Source organism: Lytechinus variegatus, chromosome 5 (assembly GCF_018143015.1).
Source record: "Lytechinus variegatus isolate NC3 chromosome 5, Lvar_3.0, whole genome shotgun sequence".
Classification (NCBI taxonomy): Eukaryota; Metazoa; Echinodermata; class Echinoidea; order Temnopleuroida; family Toxopneustidae; genus Lytechinus; species Lytechinus variegatus.
The window spans coordinates 30135957-30155575 of NC_054744.1; the positions used below are offsets into that span (position 1 = coordinate 30135957).

At 36.8% G+C, this 19619-nt stretch overlaps 2 protein-coding genes across 3 annotated transcripts in view; one reads left to right on the top strand and one right to left on the bottom strand.

Annotated features, from left to right (window-relative positions):
• Positions 1 to 5360, bottom strand: part of LOC121415897 (SHC-transforming protein 1-like) — an 85504-nt gene extending 80144 nt beyond the window's left edge. For both annotated transcript variants that reach the window (XM_041609278.1, XM_041609277.1), the window contains exons 1-2: positions 5223 to 5360; positions 969 to 1310 (exon numbers count right to left, since the gene is read on the bottom strand). In XM_041609278.1, the coding sequence (XP_041465212.1) occupies positions 969 to 1145 (177 nt within the window). In that variant the 5' untranslated portion in view covers positions 1146 to 1310; positions 5223 to 5360. The remainder of the gene's footprint in view (positions 1 to 968; positions 1311 to 5222) is intronic.
• Positions 5361 to 8873: 3513 nt separating this feature from the next.
• The window catches only part of LOC121415898 (peroxisomal multifunctional enzyme type 2-like), a 32274-nt gene continuing 21528 nt past the window's right edge, over positions 8874 to 19619 (top strand). The window contains exons 1-7 of the mRNA XM_041609279.1: positions 8874 to 9069; positions 15538 to 15591; positions 16156 to 16263; positions 17352 to 17411; positions 17837 to 17905; positions 18329 to 18478; positions 19225 to 19347. Coding sequence (XP_041465213.1) covers positions 9012 to 9069; positions 15538 to 15591; positions 16156 to 16263; positions 17352 to 17411; positions 17837 to 17905; positions 18329 to 18478; positions 19225 to 19347 — 622 coding nt within the window. The 5' untranslated portion in view covers positions 8874 to 9011. The remainder of the gene's footprint in view (positions 9070 to 15537; positions 15592 to 16155; positions 16264 to 17351; positions 17412 to 17836; positions 17906 to 18328; positions 18479 to 19224; positions 19348 to 19619) is intronic.

Here is a 19619-nt window from a genome sequence, read left to right on the forward strand (position 1 = left end):
AGACGCAATTATTGCGCTAATTCATAGGATTAATCTCGAGATTGCAATCCCAAGTCAACTTGGGATTATTTGTAAAATAGCGCGAAATAGCGCGCTAATTCGTAGGTGCAGACGCATTCGGGATTATTTATTCACAGCGTCAGACCATAATGCATCGATGCCTCGCTCAAGCAGGAATCCCTCTTCTTGCGATGGTGGAGACAGGGTTTCTTTAATCTCGAGATTAATCGCGAAGAGGGCCAATTGGGCTAAAATCTGGAGATTGAGCAAACTCGGGATGGTGCAGCACCGCCTAGATTATTGCTGACGCTAACAATGCATGAACAGAGTCCCTTTTACAACCACCAAACTGTTGCAGCGATGCCTGGGCCAGAGGGGGACCCGTATTACAAAGAGAGCTATGATTGGTCCGATCAAGCTCAATATGGAAATCCATCAGTGTCATTATTTTTTTTCTTTAGGAAATTTGCACAATGTCCTTTGAAAACAAAGAGAAGCATACTTAATTGTCAAGAAAACAGTGAATGTATGAATTACAATGTAACATCATTACTCGACTATACGATACCTATCAAGGATTCATAAACTTGTTCCCCCAGTAGGATGTGAAAGACTATATGTGTAGTATGCTTAGCAATAAAATCTCGAAACTCTTGTTGAAATGATTTGACATTAAGCCTACATGTACCGCATTACTCGACTATACGATACCTATCAAGGATTCATTTGAGGTTTTTTTTACAGATTTTGTGCTGACTTTTTTTTGCAAACTGAAGAAATATAAAAATATTTAACTACAAGCCTAGATCATGATTCTTCCAGGGTAAAAGGAAACCTCTTTTAATTGTTGTTTTCTGAATTCTGCATATGATCATGGGTTTCCAGATTCATGTAGCACAGACTTGGATATGACCCAATGAATTTCACCTGCAAATGTCAACTGTCATCCAAATATTATTGCTACTCACCCTAACACCATAGCAGACTCCTCCATGTTCTTTGAGTTCCTCTTCAATGTGTAACCAACCCCTCGTTGGTTTGTTGATAAATGTTCCTGTTCTTGTCCACAGTTCTTCATTTGACCTTTGACCTACCATATTAGGTCCTCCTTTGTTTTTCTTAAAATGACTCATAACCCCAGCCATGGTTTGCAACTCCAAATGTTTCACAATCGAGACTCTGGTCGCCTTTAGTATTCCTTCAGTCGGGCACTGCTATACTGGACAAAGCCTTGGAAATTTGTGGTAAAATTATCTAGCACATAAAGTAGATTTCCTCACAGTTACTGTTAGATTCTCCTAGCTTGTAATCTGTGGAAGAAAAAAAGAAAACAGGAAGGATGAAATCCAATCTCACTCTTACACTTGAATGAGGAAATTGTTATCTACTTTTTTCGACAAACAATATGCTCATTAATTAAAGTAGAAATAAAATTCTGGATATAGCGTTAATGTCTACACACATACATTTTTTTTTCAAATGTCATGTTTCTATTTAATACAGATCCATGAAATGGGTGCATTTCCCCCCCCCCCCCCGCCATATTTCAAGTGTCAAAGAAAAGGGGAAGTGAAGAAAATTGGAAAGTGATAGAAATTGGAAGTACATGCATTTTTATGTAGTTAAAAAAACTACCTAGAAAATCAAAGGTGTACTCTTCTTTCATGACTCTGACAGATTGGTTTCTGGAAATTTCAGTTGATGTTGATAAATGTTTAAATGTGGGATCAGTGTGAGACTTTATCACATTCTTGCAAGCCAACAAAAAAATGTAATTTTTACATAATAATGCATTTCATGTCAACAAATTTTAATTCAAGAATAAGATTTATAGAATATTTGATTTTGAACTTAATTATGCTTTAATAATTGGGTTCCTTTTCTTGACAGGAAATTAAGAGATTAAATCATAGTGTCATCCCAGTATAGCCTCTGTATACATGAGCTGCTATACTACATCAAGTATCAAGTAAAAAAAAAAAAACAATATGTGGGTAATTTTTTTTCACACATTTGGGTCTCATTATCCAATGTCAGTAAAAAATTTTGACAGAATATCACACTTGAGTGAGCACTGACCATTTATATAAAGCTCGCAGAAATTTGTTTGCGCAGAAATGCTCTTTTTCACGCTGTGTCAAGGGGGAATGGGCGAAATCAAACTTGCCCTGCGAAACATTTCTCATACATTTCCCTTGCACTTTTAGTCAATTGAAATAAGCATTTTGTAACAATTCTGCTATCCAAATTAAATTTTCAACACTTAGTATGCACAACCTTTACCCTTTTTGAGCCAGCTGGATCTGAGGACATTAAACTGAATCTAAACAAAAGTTTATATCAGACATCTCCAGCATTTTTCACTAAGTTTTTATCGTTTGAAGTGGGTTTACATTTCATTTTTCATTTAATAATTGTTTCTCCAAACTTTTCACAAGCTTGACAATGATTAACAAATTGAAAATCAAGCCTAAGCCATTTCATGTAAATCACAGCTCAGTGTGAAGCAAATATTGTCATGATATCTTCGGTGTTTGGGGGAGGGGGTGGGGCGCAATGCACTTTTCGTAGTGTTTTGGCAAGGAAACAAGTTTTAAAAAGGTAAAAGATATCTTCAAATCAATTTTACTAGCTAAATTTCATGTGTTCTTCATTATTAAGGCCTACTTTTATTCGCATAACTATTTCAAAGTTCTACACAAATCATTTTTCACCAACTTTTCAAAAGTAAGTTGTGCTCACTCAAGCGGAAATATTTTTCAACAGTTATATCTTCATTTGCTTAAATTAATCTGTACCAATGTTGAAATGTGGAAAAATCTTCAGGATATTACAAATATATAATTTCACATGATTTTTTTTTTACAACCCTTTTTTGATATGCACTAAATAAGTGAAATTTAAAAATACCTCACCATGCCACCTCGCATGGATACACAGAATGTTTTCATCCTGGGATAGCTTTGAAGCTGCTGAAAGGGACTACTCTTCAAGGTTCAAGGTTATGAGTTGTACTTATAGGACAAAGGGTACGGCAGAATTTCATTGACTTGCCTTACAATGCAATCTTGGATCTACTATATTCCATCTCCTTTCTTCAAGTCATTGAAAGGAGCCCAGGCCTGGGCATACAACTACAAGTTGTAGATTATGTATGCTCATATAATCTGTTGGCATAATTCAAAATTGAAAGGCATTTTTGTTGTTGGCTTTGCCAAAAATGATTCATTCCCACAAATTAAAGTCTAGAACTAGATCTTATATCAACTGACATGTTTCTCTAGAAACAGATCTAAATCTTTAAAGTAAGATTCAGAGACAGAGTCAAGAAAGAAGGGAAACGGGTCTAACGTTAGGCCTAGGTCTAGATCTATTCCTTATTTTCTTGATAGCTTCCAACTATTACTTTTCAAGTATAATAGAAAGACATTTCATGGAAAGATGTGATATATTATTTTTCAACAATTTTCAGAGGTTTTTTTCAACTGTTTAATAAAACGAAAGAGCTGTTTTACAAAATAATGAGGTGTTAACATTAATAATTTAACGTTAGATCATGGTCTATACTAATTTGTCTTGCATAGATTAGACCAAAAGCTTTGGTCTCTGTTATATTGGTTGTTCCGCTGAATTCCGTTGGCTCCACTCACCAATACCAGAGACTGAAGTGTTAAGTTCAGATATACCAAGGAGTGGGAGTTGCGCGACAGCCGAAGTAAGTCACTGTTGTTTTTTATTCCTTTTAAGTTTATTTTTCCCTGTTTTGATGCATTTCAGGCCAAAAGGGAATAATAATCTTGATTTTGGTCAAGTTCTTTTTGTATGTACTTTAATGAAATAAAGAAAAAAATCGAGCCCCTTCAGGAGGATTTTGCATTGTTAATCCCTAATGGCGGCTTGACAATGACAATCGCGAGCAGTCTGTGTAATTGTAACAAAGTTAGTGTACAAGTAGACAGGAATAACCGTCGTTTCTGGGGATTATTCAACAATTTCTGATATTTTACTATAATCCCCAATTCCCCATTCACCGACGGTAGTATGTTAGTGCGAGCCTGCATGAGTAATCTGGGTCGACAATTCGGAGGGCGGGTTTTGTCCTGATTTTAATTTCTTTTAGATTCTAAATGATATTATAAGATCTTGAACGAAGGCCCACTATTTTCGTTAGACTCTAATCTTTCTATTGATACTATGTAAAATCTATAAAATATTGAAAATATACGTTACCGAAGAGTTATTCCCCGGGTTATTCCTTATTTTTTCAATTTTCTGCCGGAGAGGAAAATATGGCAGCCGTCAACGAGTTGTGCTTTTATCAAGGCTTTCCGATTAAATTTTCGATATCTTGGCCAATCAATGCGAGCAACAAGTTCCAAACGCACGCACATCTACAAGCGCAAAGCAGCAGCACAAATCGCGATATATAGCGACTGGTAAATACGTCTATAAGGATGATGACGTCATCCAAGATGGCAACTTACGTTGACCAACGAAAGGATCGAAGATGACGATGTTTCGTTCATCATTTGAAAGGAATTAGCAGTAACTGCGATCTAAGGTACGATATTTCTGAATTTTAAACATTTTTTCGTAAATATGGATGTGATTTCTTTTTCATAATGTGACATTTTATGTACAAAAAAAAATCGGAAAATTAGGTTTCCGCTGTTAGATCTAACGACGTTACTGCTAAAATACGTTGTCTGTACATGTACGTACGGGCTTCCAAGCTCTTCACTTCAGTCTATGTATTTACCAGTAAGCCAACGCAGTTCAGCGGAACAACCAAAATACAGACTAGTAACAGAGACTGAAGCTTTTGGTCGAACGTTACTCGTTAGTCACTATGTTAGGTCAAGGAGATAAAAAAATGAAAATGTTTAAAAAAACTCCTCAAAACAGATGGCTGCCAGCTGCCTAGCATGGACATGATAGATATGCTACATGCACTATAAATAACAATCCCAGATGGGCTTTGGGGACTTTGCAGAGTAAAGTCGCCATCAGCAAAGGGATCAGCCAAGTTATGTCCGCAGAGGGAATGACGGGACGGCCCGGGCCAAGACGACAACCTGCTGCTACGGGCACGGCCCGGTTGACTTCTTGCCTTCACGACAAGTCACACTCATCACACACAAATCACAAGTCTGCATATACTCTGTTCTTTCAATCCAATCTTTATCACATTTTAACAGATGAGATATTAATATTTGTCTTACCTAAATTGTAAAGTGCTCCTAGTGACGAAGTCTGGGAATATCATTTTGACAATAAATGAGATTTTACCCGGAGTTTCAGTCGGAGATTTTGCTTCCGTCCTTCTTCAATAAATTCTCCAGACTGCTCACGAAATGTAAATAATGTGTTTGTTATATAGCGCCAGCTTGCGCTCATGACAACATAAGTCCAAGAAGGATTGATTATTTCTTCTTCGATCCTCCTCCTCCCGCCCCTCCCCTCCCCCTCCTACTCCTCCCCCCCCCCCCTCACCGGCCCCGAGACCTCCTCCCCTCTTTCTCCTCCTCCTCCTCCATCTCCTCCTCCTAGCTCCCTATCCTCCTCCTCTTCTTATTCTTCCTCTATTTCTTCTTAATTCCTCTTATTCTTCCTCGTCTGTCTTCTCCTTCTGTCCTCTTTTTTTTTTTCTGAATTTCGCCAGGCTGCCCCCTCCCCCGGCCCCTTTCAGCCTGATTTGGAACATCCATTAGAGGGCCGAGGATCTCCTCCTCCTCTCCCTCTTCCGAGTCCACCCTCCTCCTCTTTCTCCCTCCTCCAAGTTTTACCCCTCTCCTCCTCCTCCTCTCCCCTCCCCCCCCCCCCTCCTCCTCCTCCTATAGCTTCTCCTCCTCCCTCGTCCTCCCCCGGCCGGCTCCTCCTCCTCCTCTTCCCCGCCCTCCTCATCCGGCCCCAGGCCTCTCATGCAGCTCCTCTCCCCTCTCCCCATCCTGCCCTTTCCTCTTCTTCATTTTTATAATTATCTCTTTTTCTACTTTTCTAAATTACTTAAAAACCCCACCATTCCCCCCCCCCCTTGCCTGATTTGTAATATCCATTGCGGAGGGCCGATCGAGGAACAGGGCATTAGCGTACCGAGGGTCAAGTAGGGTATTGTTGTTTTTGTTTTTGTTGTTGACGGGGGGGCACTGACATAAACCCTAAAAGGACTGGGGGCCAATATATTCCCCCCTCAACTCTTCGCACGATATTTCCGAAATGCAAAAAGATAGCCCCGCAAAAATGAATGACTTTTTTCTCTGTCAATGTCTCGATCGAGCAACCTTAAGGCCATCGCACACCTTACGACTGTTCGCGATCCGATTTTGGAACAAATCGCATTTTGCTAATTTTCTGAAAATGTGAATGGAACATATCATTTTATTTGAGGTTTAAATTAATTGATAAAATATTAATATAACCATTTTGAAAAATTACAAGCCTTTATTTCGGAGTAAAGGCCAAATTAGTTACAAATCGTAGCCAATCGTACCTGCTATGACGTCTGACTAGATATTAAATTCGCTTTTATTCTAAGAAGGATGATAGCATAATAGTCACAAATTTGAACAAACGTATTCGTACCGATGATTTAGAATATTACAAAGTAAGATATTCCAAGTCTCAATGTTAGCATCAATGTTTATTCTACCGTATATTTTATTCTGAAATCGGGTCGCAGACCAATCAGAGGTGTGCGGTCACCTTAGTAGAGACCAAACTCGCGACGCTACATGACTATTTACGAGACAATGTCATGCCGAATTTTTTATCCTCTGTGTACAATTAAAGTCTATGGGAGATGAAATTCAAAAAAAGGTGATTATTTTTCATTCAACTTATTCTGCTTTATTAAATTAGGGTTTAATTTAGTTGTAAAATGGTCTGTAATAATTCTTTTCAATCGAAAAAACAATGAAAAACAAAAGAAAACAACAACAAAGAAATACGATTCTAAGAAAAAAGAAATACATGAGGAAAATATTACCGGTTTCGCAATCGGTGGGGAGGAATATTTGAAGTGACATTGGGTGTTAAATATGCAAATATAATTTTCGGCAAAGGGGCCTAAATTATTCCTTAAAAAATATTAATTTCAGAATATTTTATTATACTGACTTCTATAGTTTATGTAGTAAAGAATGGACACGCTAAATTTCGGCGATATCGCGCGAACGGCGGCCGAGATATAAGAACCCCCGCATCCGGGCCCTGCCACATATAAAAAATAGCTCAGACGTTTGGGGGGTTAAACGAGATATTTAAAGGACTGTTTAGAGGAATTTATGAAGAGCATACGAATCTTACTGATTGATTGATTGAATTTATTTTTTCTTCATTTCAAACAAATTAACAAAGTAATTAAGTAGGAACAATACAGAATATGAATAACAGAAAACACGATGGACACACGATGAGAGCTCGAAGCAATTAAATAAATGCTGATTTATAATGCGCTGGGCCTAAATACGCTGTAAAAGGTCAAGTCCACAACAGGAAAATGTTAATTTGAATAAATAGAGAAAAATCAAACTAGCATAGCACTGAAAATTTCATCAAAATCGGATGTAAGATAAGAGAGTTATGACATTTTAAAGCTTCGCTTATTTTCAACACTATAGTTATTTGAACGAGCCAGTTACATCCAAATGAGAGAGTCGATGACGTCACTCACTCACTATTCCTTTTGTTTTTTATTGTTTGAATTATACAATATTTCAATTTTTACGAATTTGATGATTAGGACCCCATTGCCTGAAGCACAAAATGTTAAAATAATGGAAGTCCACGTGTTCAGGGAGGAATGAAACTTCACTTCACATGACAATGACGAGAAAATAGAAATATTTCATATTTAATATGATTATACAAAAGAAATAGTGAGTGAGTGATGTCATCATGCAACTCTCTCATTTGGATGTAACTGGCTCGTTCATATAACTATTTTGTTGAAAATAAGCGAAACTTTAAAATGCCATAACTTTCTTATTTTACATCCGATTTTGATGAATTTTTCAGTGTTATGCTTGTTGATTTTTTTATTTTTTTATTCAAATCAAGTTTTTGTTGGGGCGGACTTGTCCTTTGAAAAAAACCCTGAGTTTCCAAAAAACAAAAGATTTTGCAGAAAGCAATAACAGAATCATTCTGTAAATATTGATTAAACAGGAATTTTATCTACAATTTAACAGAACAGGTCTGTTTAAAAAGGGAAGTGATGTTTTATCTAAGGAAATTTATAAAGTTCCATACACCAAATACCAATTTCTTGTAATTTTACATGATATAATGTTAAACAATCTGGTAAGATATTACAGGTGTTCTCGAAACTCTGCTGCACAGTGGCGTAGCTACGGGGGGGGGGCACGTGCCTTCCTCTGACATTGTGTGCCCCCCTGAAAAAATTTGCAGAGCAAAAAATAAAGGAAAAAAGGGAGAAAGAAGAAAAGAAGGAGAAAGACAGAAGGTAAATGAAGAGGAAAATATAAGAGGAGGAAGACGAGTGAATGAAATAATGTCGGATCCGCCCTAGTGACACAAAAACACACCAGAAAAAAATGTTGCCCCCCTGAAAAAGCAATTAGGACCCCCCAGCCCCCCCCCCCGGGAAAAAATCCTTTCTGCACCACTGCTACTGCAGGAATTTTTTTTTAAGGATAAAGGATTGATTTAACAGTGCACGTATTCCACCACTGGCGTACCTGGGATTTTCCACAGGGGGGGGGGGGGGCAAAACCGGTCGAAAAATTTGACAAGCAAAAAAAAAAAAAAGGTCTTCAATCAAAAAGCTCTTCAAACGTACCCCCCCCCCAAAAAAAAAAACATTTCAAGCTCGTCAGGGGGGAGGGATATGTCTTTTGTAGGCGTGTGAGCGGCTGAATGAAGGCTAATTTTGGACCCTGGTCGAAGTTAATATCTATCACAAATAGAGTTTCAGATATTTTTACTCTGATAGCTGTTCCTGAATTTAACTCTTTGATCTGTTCGAGCTAGAAATTAGAAGTCGGTTGAAAATGGGGGAGGATCTAAGATTCGACGGCCGCGTTGCACTTGTTACAGGGGCAGGAGGTGGTAAGTTGCAGCCAGGCCGAGAGTTATGTCTGATTCGGTCCCAGTCCCACATGCGCTAAATTGTGTCGGGACAACGTTAGTACAACTAGTTATGGCAGTGTATCCTATTGCCGGACACTCTAGGCGACACCGCAATACTTACCCGTGTTAAGAAACTGGGACTCCACTCACGCGCATTTGGGCCGCCCTAGCTTAGAACTAAGCTTTCTTTCCGTAAAAAAAAATTATTCTTATGATTAAATAAATATTAATTAATACATGAATACTGTTAAATCGGTACTCACCGGTTCTCTTCTTGAATTTTCTGCCAATTTCCCACGCTGCTGGCTGCAATTCCGCGGTAAATTTCGTCGCCATAGAGAGCTGTTCATGCAACGTTATTTATAAATGGAGCGCCCTTTACGAGAGTTGTTAATGCCGCGGAGAAATCGTTAGGCATTTTGGCCTGTGTTCAAGGCGTAGCTGTTCTATTTTTTTTTATAAAATTATGTGTGAGATCGAAATCTCAGCGAGTAAACACTCTTCCAATATGGAAGAGTGTATACTCGCTGTGATATGATCCCGATAGGGAGGCGCAACACCCCCACCCACATGGGCGCAAACCCCAGGGCCGGGGGACATGTCCCCTCACCCAAAATAGTAGGGGGCACATTATGAAATGTCCCCCTACTATTTTTGGTCATGTCGTTCAAATTCGAAATGTATTTTGGAAGAGACGATCTTACTTTTGGCATGCCCCCTTTTTTTTGCTTGTTTGCTTGTCAAATTTCTTTTGGTCAAGATGACCTTCTTTAGAGGGTGATAAACCTTCTTTTTTTGTTTGTTTTTTGCTTGTCAAATTTTCCAGCCCCTGGTCCCCCTACCTTTGGGGAGAGATTTCCGCCCTTGCAAGTAGACATATACTCTTGATATTGTTTGCGAATCTGCACGGGCGTCGATCGAGGGCTGGGGATGAGGAAAAGCGGTGAGACGAGAAAAAAAAATAGAACTTAGAAGGGGAAAGGCGACAGAAAAAAAGTGAACGAAAGAAAAATTAATGGAAAATAAAAGGGAAGAGTAAATAGGGAGAAATGTGATGGGTAAAATAAATTATGGGAAAAGAGGACAGAAAAAAAGTGAACGAAAGAAAAATTAATGGAAAATAAAAGGGAGGAGAAAATAGGAGAAATGTGATGGGTAAACAAAATTATGGGGAAAGATTCTGGACGCACTATTCATGTTTTATCATGAAAAGGATAAGTTATTTATCCGCGAGCAGACACTTTTTGATATTGTGATCTGAAACTGGATAATGATTTAAATAGAGAACAATCTGCGTATCTGAATTAACGTGTGTTTTAGATTTCGACCTAGAATTTGGGTATTCTAAGTAACTTTCTTATCATGAAAATCAATAAAGAGAGCGCAAAGCGCGAGCTAAAAATATATGATATAACAAAGGGTGAATTTAAGCTCTGTAATGCAAACACTTTGTGGGAAAATTGTGAATTGTGATGGATCACAGTTAAAAAAGAGCTGATGTATTTTATTTTTATTACTTTGAGTTTTTACATAGGACCGGAACATGCTATGAGGGCATTATGTCATCATATGAAATTGATGACCATCTTCCTATTTCTCTCGCATGGGAGCGCGAAATGTGTTAATTTTATGGCCTGAAAACTGGACATTTAAAGCACTTTGTAATTATGCATAAGAGGCATTATATATCTATCAATGCGAGCAGAAATCGCGAGTCGAAGTTTTTGATAAACTGTCATCAAATTAGTTTGATTTAGAATTAATATTGGGATATACATAACCGACTAATCCAAATGCTATAGCGTGCGGCGCTAGCTGATACGTTTTAACAATCTGACCTGAATAGGGAACTTTTTGAGAACTTTATGGAATACAGGAAAATAATACGTACCTGAAAATTCAAATTTTGCGAGCGCGCAGCGCAAGCAGAAAATGATAATGTTCAGATGATATCACAGACATTTTTACAGAGCACTTTTTAAAAATCAATTTGTAAATGAAACAAAATAATGAAAGTTCAATTTCCCAGCTGAAATATGTTTTGTATAATGACTTCAAAGTTTGATTTTTCAAGCTCCATATTGAGCAAGATATGCAAATACCCTAAAAGACAATAAGGCGCGAAGCGCGAGCGAAAATTTTTTATCCTAACAAATAGATTTTAAAAAAAATTATTTTAAGAGTCTTCCCCTAATGTTATTTCATTTAATCATGTTCCTCCTCTTATGTTTGCCTTTCTTCTTTTTTCCTCTCTTTTCCCTTCCTTTTCTTTTTTCCTTTCTTTTTTTTTCTTTTTTTGCTCCGCCAATAGGGGGGCCCGGGCCCCTCGGCCCCCCTGGATCCGCCTATGTTAGCGGTTGTAGGTATAAATCGCGCTCTAACGCTCTAAAACTGTGTTCTTTATCAAAAAGCTGTCTTTCATATTCATTTTGTTCGCAAAAGAATATAAAGTTAATTTCAATCATTGTATATAGTTATCCTGTTTATGATAAAAATACTTAGAAATTGGGTTAGGTTAGGGTTATCAAATTATCAGGGCAGAAAATATATATTTTTTTCTCATTTTGCGCGTCGAGCTGGCACTATTTGATCTGTGTTATTATGTTTTTGATGACATTCATTGTATTCACAACAATAATTATTAAACATTGCGCACGCGCCGTGCGCCGCATGAATTATGTAGATCAGGTGAATAACTTACCGCTACACACGAGCAGTTGCTCTATATATTCTATGTAATATAATATATAGAGCAACTGCCCATTTTTAATGGTCCATAATATACCCACTTTCTTCTTTTTTTGGAACGAGTATGAATTTATCTACTGATATACTGAATGTACAATAAAAGTCATTATCATGTATTTCTTGGCATTTCATTTACTTTTTTTACCATAATTATATCACACAGCTGTTCGCATAGGCCTACGCCGTCACAAATAACAAAACAAAATCTCACTTTTTTTCTTTTTTGGTGGGGGATAGATTTTCCATACGCATACGTACAATTTTTCAAATTATTTTTTTCTGCTATTTTCATAATAAACTTTAAATGATTTCGCCTTTGCACTATTATTTTTTTAAAGACAAAATTACATCATCATCATATCATCGTCACCAACTTCATTCTCATCTTTATCACCACTACCACCATCATTATTATCATCATCATCATCATCATCACCGCCACCATCACCACCACTATCATCTTCACCAAGATAAATCCTGCTTTTTTTCCTTCCTATTTTCCTCTTTTTAGAGGGCACACCACCACGCCCCCTTACTGGATATCCGCCTCTAACGTTTGTTGTTGTATATAAGTTGGCGGATGCCTCATGAAATGAAATAATATAAAATAAGGAAAGGGAAACTAATTAGAAAAAGGACTGAGGAGAAGAAAAAAGAAAGCCAAACAAACAAGAAAAAACAATATCAAAATTTTGTTGTAAAGTCTTCTACGTCAGTTTAATAATTATGTTTTCAATGAAATGAGAACATAAAAAAATGAAACAAGTAAGATGGGCTATACATCGTAGCAAAGAAATAGAGGGAAGCTCCGAGACAATAAAAAGGGTGAGAAAAAGAAAAGACTTTGAAATACTCACAACACGAGCATAATAAAAAAAATTGGAATAAGCAAGGACAAGTAGCTGAGGGACACCCCCCCCCCTCTCTCTCTAGTTATTTATGTATCAAACTCGCATACACAAGAATTTCTTACTAATCAAAATATTGCGAGCAAAAAGCACGAGCTGACATTTTTTTAAATATTCAAAACTGATAGAGAGACACATTTTAAACAATTCATGAATCATAATAATTATACAACTAGCTTACCAATCGAATCATTCGATTGCGACAAATGATCTGAGAATTAATGCTTTTAGGAATTCATTAAATTAAAGCAAAGTATCTCAACATTAAAATAATTAAGGCGGGCGCAAGGTATCAGCTACTACACCGATAATTTTTTTTTTGACATTTGAAGTATTTTCGGTAATCATGAAAAAGATCGGATATTTCATGAAAGCTCAAATCCCGAAGAGCGGAATATTTTTATTAATTGACTTTTTAAAAAAATGTTCTAAGCCCCATTTAATATTTGATTATAAGTCGATGCATTAAAAGCTGAAAAAATAAAGTATTTTGTGTTCCTCTATCATAATTGTCTTTCTCTTTAACCCTGGTTCTTTTTTTCTGGGGGGAAGCATTTTGGTTAAAAAAAGAGAAAAAAGATAATTGCTGGCTTGTGGACGCCCGGTGTGGACGGTGGTAGGGACACCCCCCCCCCCCCGTAGTTACGCCAATATGGGACCAAATGATCCTAAATGTCCGAGGCGAAACTTGTGCAATCAAACGTTATTTCTGAATAAATTAAAGCTTGCGCTGTTCAACTTCAATCTCTTTCAGCTAAATTTGCGATGAACGCTGCGTTATGAAATATATAATTATCAACATCTGGCGAAAAGAATAACCGACCGATCACCTGACGAGAACGCGTATACGTGATCTGCATATCAGGTCCGATCGAGAGTCAGAAGTGAAGGACAACTGCCAAGAAAATCAGGAAAAAGTCGTCAAAATGTAAGTTCCCCTTCATTTCTTTCAATTTTTTGTTACTTATTGAAGCATTAATGTATCATTAAAGCAAAATTTCAACAAAAGCCTCAAATTTAGCTAGTACTTTTGTTGAAATTACAATAAATTTAGATCCACATAAATCTCTAACCCAATTTTAGCACTGATGTCGCCTATGAGGTCCATACATGTAATGTTTGGACCTCATTGGTACTAGGAGTGACTGCCGGACACCTTTATTTCAGTCCTCTAAAAACAACAACTAGAGGAAATACAATCAAGAAAAAATCACGCTTGCTATTCCAAATATTATGAATATGATAAAATTATGTTATATTTACCAACCATTTTCTTTGCATCGCACTTGACTTGCCGCATACCCCTCAACGAAAAACAATTATTATTTTCGTGCGTGACAAATTACATCATGATTCCGGATGCGCACTGTAGGGGTAAAGATATCCTTGATTATAATGATGTAAGAACAAATTTGTGTGTTATATCATGAGTAAATTCTAAGTTTTTGTTTGCTTTTTTCATATCGAATCTGAGCAGGTGTTGGTAATAAATTTGTGTTTAATAACTTATTTTCTTTTTTCTTGTTAGCTGAATGTTCCATGGCACTTTCCAATATTATGCTCGTTCGTATCGTTACGCTCATGAAGTCATATCGATGCCATGCAGATCGTCGACGGCTCTAATCACAGTAAACCTCGCGCACGGGTACCGACGATCACCCACAATACACCTCACCTCAACATTCGATCGAAATAGTGGACGAGATTGAAATTCTGCAAATCAGGCCCATATTTCTGTTAGAAAATGTAACAATTGTCAATGCAAAACTATGTTATATGATATTTTAATCATTTTCTGTCATTTAAGAGATTAATAAGGCAAAACTTGGATTTTTTCGCTTTGTTTTTGCAATCTTGTTCTATGTATTGCTCTTTGAAATTGAATTGCGGAAGTCTTACGGTATGAAATTGTTTTCGAATGTGCGTCCGGAATCATAATAGTGTCTGGTAATACAATACATGACTATACACTTAGATCTAGTCTTTAGTTTGTCTTCAGGCCCAATTTGGTCGCCAGCTAAAATCATGTTAATATTGTCCTCTTTGAAATTTAATCGTTAGCACTAAAATTTCATCAAATGGGAAGTCCACCATTATGTGATAATTCGATTTTAAATTAAATAATGAAATTAGGCCTTTAGGCATTTAGATTGACCATAATAAGTACCGGTAACCTTTATTATAAATTATTGTTTCAATCATATACATGTCATTTCTTTCTGTTACTTTAAAAAACATACAAAAGCTCCAAAGTAAATTCGCCGGTGGTGCTGAATTACAACTAAAGATGATTTTATACAATAGATGAAATACCCTGCCATTCTTCAAAAACAGGTTCTCCTGCTCTCAAAGCTGAGAACTTGTGATGATACAAAAATAGACTAAAGTACATGTATATAGAGAAATAATGAAGAAATAAATATCAATAAATTGGTTGAAAACCAATGCCCATGGGGGGGGTATGTCCTTTTCTCCAGCTGGCAGGGTGTGTCTGCCCCAAATATACCTTTCTGCATGTTCCTTGGAAGGAGCATATTCACACCTAAACAAATCCAAAAGCCTGTCCTGGGCTGAATAAAAGCAAATTTGGGTTTTCTCAACATACATGCATGCTTTAAAGATTGTGTTGTAATATTGTCTCACATTACTTTCATCCACCTAGAATTCAAGGTGCAGTTAGCCTTTGGTTAGCCCATGGGGCTGGATCTCCTGTGGAGGTTTAGTTGGCTATTTACAATAAAAAAAATTAGTAACAAATATAATCACCGTAATCTTTTTTTTTTTCAAACAGGTCTTGGGAAAGAATATGCTCTCCTTCTTGCAGCAAGGGGGGCCTCGGTCGTGGGTAAGTACAAGTAGATATCCCTAATGATTATCTATACAAGGATTATGGCTATAGCTATAAACTATTAAAACAGCTGTATTACGTAGACTACAATAAATCCAAATATAGAGAGGGCAACATTTGATATGCCTTCTTCCAAAACGAGGGCAACATTTTTCTTTGTTCCACCTCATTTCTTTTTCTTTCCTGGTTCTATCCACAATTGGTGCTTTATTTAGGTTCCATGGCATTTGCTCTGGCGACAATTTCTCTGCAGTAAATTCCACGCACTAATGGAATGACCAACTTCAACCCTGGATTTAACACTTTATTCTATTATAAACCTAACCCTAATCCTAGCATAAAACCCTATTGCAACCATAACCCTAACCTTACATAAATAGACGAAATAACCCGGAGCAATTGTCGCAGGAGCAAAAGTCCTGTTACCATTTTTTTAACGGGGTTTTTAATGGCATTGTTTGAATTGTTGTGATTTTCATTCCCTCTTTATCCATATGGTCCTCTGTGTATAAATTAATTTTTTCATTTTATACTTATGATTTCTATTTGACCTTTGACCAGTCAACGACCTTGGAGGAGACAGAGCCGGTCAAGGAAAGAGTGCGATGGCCGCTGATCAAGTTGTGAGTGAAATCAGATCAAAAGGAGGAAAGGCTGTTCCCAATTATGGTAATTATTTTCAAAATATACAGTAGGATTCAGCTGTATTAGCAATACAGGTTTGAAGAAGAAGCAAAACCATGGTTTCATGAGAAACTCTTTGAATTTAGGTTTGTTTTCATGAATAGATTAGATCTGGATATATTAACATGAACCCGGTTTTTGTCAAATAGTAATATCTAAGTTGAAAAACAAATACACTGGCGATTGCCACCACCAACAAGCTCATGTTGAACAGATAATCATTGCTTGGAAAATAAACGGCACCTATAGTAGCAGGAATGTCATGCATATTTTCGCTAATTATTTAGCAGTTACATATTTCTACCAGGATAATTAGGCACATATTTTGGACTTTTACAAACATACACTCTGTGGTTATTAAACGCCTATTATGGTATCATGCTCAGTATCCGGTCGTCTGTTAACTTTTCCTTATAAACTTGATAAATTCAGTTTAACTTAATCTAGGCTCATATAATTTGGTATGTATGATACTAGCATGGATCCCAGGAAGCCTATTGATTTTGAGGTCAAAAGGGAAGGTCACAGTAACATTTTCATCTTACCCTTCTGCAGTCCTTGTAAACGTGATAACTTCAGTTTAACTTAACCCAGGCTCATATAATTTGGTGTGTATGATCAGTACTAGCATGGATCCCATTAAGCCTATTGACTTTGAGGTCAAAAGGTCAAGTCACAGTGACACGTTTTGATCTTACTCTTCTGCAGTCCTTGTAAACGTGATAACTTCAGTTTAACTTAATCTAGGCTCATATAATTTGGTGTGTATGATACTAGCATAGATCCCAGCAATTCTATTGATTTTGAGGTCAGAAGGTTAAAGATGAAGTCACCACCTTCCACTTTTCTTGCCTGACCAATAATTTAATTTCCTGTGTTACAGGTGGGCATATTATGTGCTTGCCTTAGCAACACTCTTCTTTAATTTGATATTGATTGAACTCATACACAACACTAGCATTTTTTTTTTTCAATACAATATAGCAAGGCCCTGTCGTGTCCAATAACCTTGTCTGACAGGGCTGTAATTTTTGCTGATGATAATATAATATGTATAAATTTATTTCCTGTAGATTCTGTTGAGGATGGAGATAAGCTTGTGCAAACTGCCCTTGATAACTATGGAAGGATCGGTAAGTTTAAAGATTGTATGGACTAGACTTTGTCTCCTTTGAATCAACAAACACTTGTGTGACTACTTGATTCCACACTCTGATATTAAAAATACATGTATATTACTTCTTATCACATTGCTAATCTGTATGAAATTTTGAACTGTTTTTTTAATCTGAATGTAAGCATTTTTCACTGATTTCAGATGCTGAAGAGAAGTGATGGCAAAATGAAAATCGCCCTCAAAATTAAAGGTATATGTATCATATTACCCGACTTCAAGATTAGAAAGAAAAAAATCAAATTAAGCTATCACCTGGTTTGATTTGATTTGATTTAGTATTTTACATTCCACAAAAGACAAAGTTGATGAATATAATTCTATAGAATAGCTTCCATCACTGATTTCTCATCTTTTTTCTGTTCTTTTCCTTTATGATTATAGATATCGTTATCAACAATGCTGGCATTCTCAGAGATCGTTCGTTTGCAAGGATCAGTGATGTCGACTGGGGTAAATATAAACATTTTTCTGAATTTTGAATGTCGGGCTGACGTTCAAAGCAATAATAATACACTGTCCCACGTGCGCTTATCTGGGTGGGTGATCTTCATTGTGAACATATTTCAGGGTAGATTTCACAAAGTTCAGTTTATGTAACTACCAGATCTAGATCCTCAATGATATAGTGATAATTAAGCTTGGTTTCACACACTTTCTTGTGAAATCAGTGTTCACTGCAACTACTTTCATTTATCTCTAAATAATGAAAATGTAATTCCTCTTTTGATTTAATGATAATTACCTCACAATGTTGTTGTTTGTCATGTTTGTATTCTATTTTTTTTTATAATTCTGCTACCTAAGCCTCTGGCTGCAAAATAATTTGTTTATGTACAGCCTCCATTACCCTATTTCTGTGATTGTCTTTCCCAGATCTGATTCAGAGAGTTCATCTACGGGGTTCATTTCTTGTTACCAGGGCAGCGTGGCCTCACATGAAGAAACAGAAGTATGGTCGCATCATTATGACATCATCAGCTTCAGGTCTCTATGGAAACTTTGGACAAGCAAACTATAGTGCAGGTTAGATACAGTATTACTGTATTCAAAGGCATGAATTAATGGGGGGGGGGGGGGGTTACCAGGAACAGATTAGACACAATAGTTTTTTAGAGACTGACTATTGTGTGGGCCCCTGAAATGGTACTCTGTTCAACCTGGCTAGAACCATGCACCACTGGGGGTTACAATGCCATTAGAAATGCATTTATTTCATCAGATTAACTAGGCAAATCTACATGTACTTCAGGAATAATTGGAGTTGTATAAGAATGACCAAACCACTAGAAGGGGGGGGGGGGGGGGGGAGAGAAGTGCCCACAAATAGAAAGCTCATATATTTATTGCAAAAAGATATGGCATGTGTTTATACATACCTGTATATTAACCAGGCAATTAATGGTTGATTTACTTTGGTTAGTGTCACAATGCTTAGATTTTGTATTTGATTGCATTGCTCTGTATTGGTAATCAGTCAAAAAAATTAGTTGTGTGATTAGTAGAAAAGTATTAAGAGATATATCTCTTGGCCGAAATTTGGTCATAAAAACTACAAGTCACATTGTGATTCCTATTTTGTATTTTCTCTTTTTTGAGGAGGTTGTCGTTTGTTCCTTGTGTTGTTTGGAAAAAAAGCAAATTTGATCACCTGCATTAATATGCTTTTGTCGTTATTCAGTATTTTTCTCCTTTGTATATATTTCTTACTTTATGAAGTGTTTTGGTTAATCCAAATATACCCCTTCATTTTTACAATAATTTTTGTGTAGCCAAACTTGGCTTGGTTGGACTGAGCAACACACTGTCGAGAGAGGGCGCCAAATATAACATCTTCTGCAATACCATTGCCCCAGTGGCAGCTTCTAGACTCACTCAAGACATCATGCCACCAGGTAATATTGTACCCATTATGCTTATATTCTGGGTTGTCTGTGTATGATATTCTCATTCCTGTATAATTGTTTCACACATGTGTGTACTTTTTGTCAGTATGATCTGTTCTTCTTCTTTGGAATTAACTGCCTCCTTCAATGCTGAAGATTTTAGCAGATGCACTTGTGTATAGAGGGATACCCAGTGTAAATGTACTTGGTGTGTATTTACATGGTGCAAGTAAAAGATTGACACTCTCGTTTCAAGTGTCAAAATGGGTTTTAATAAAAGC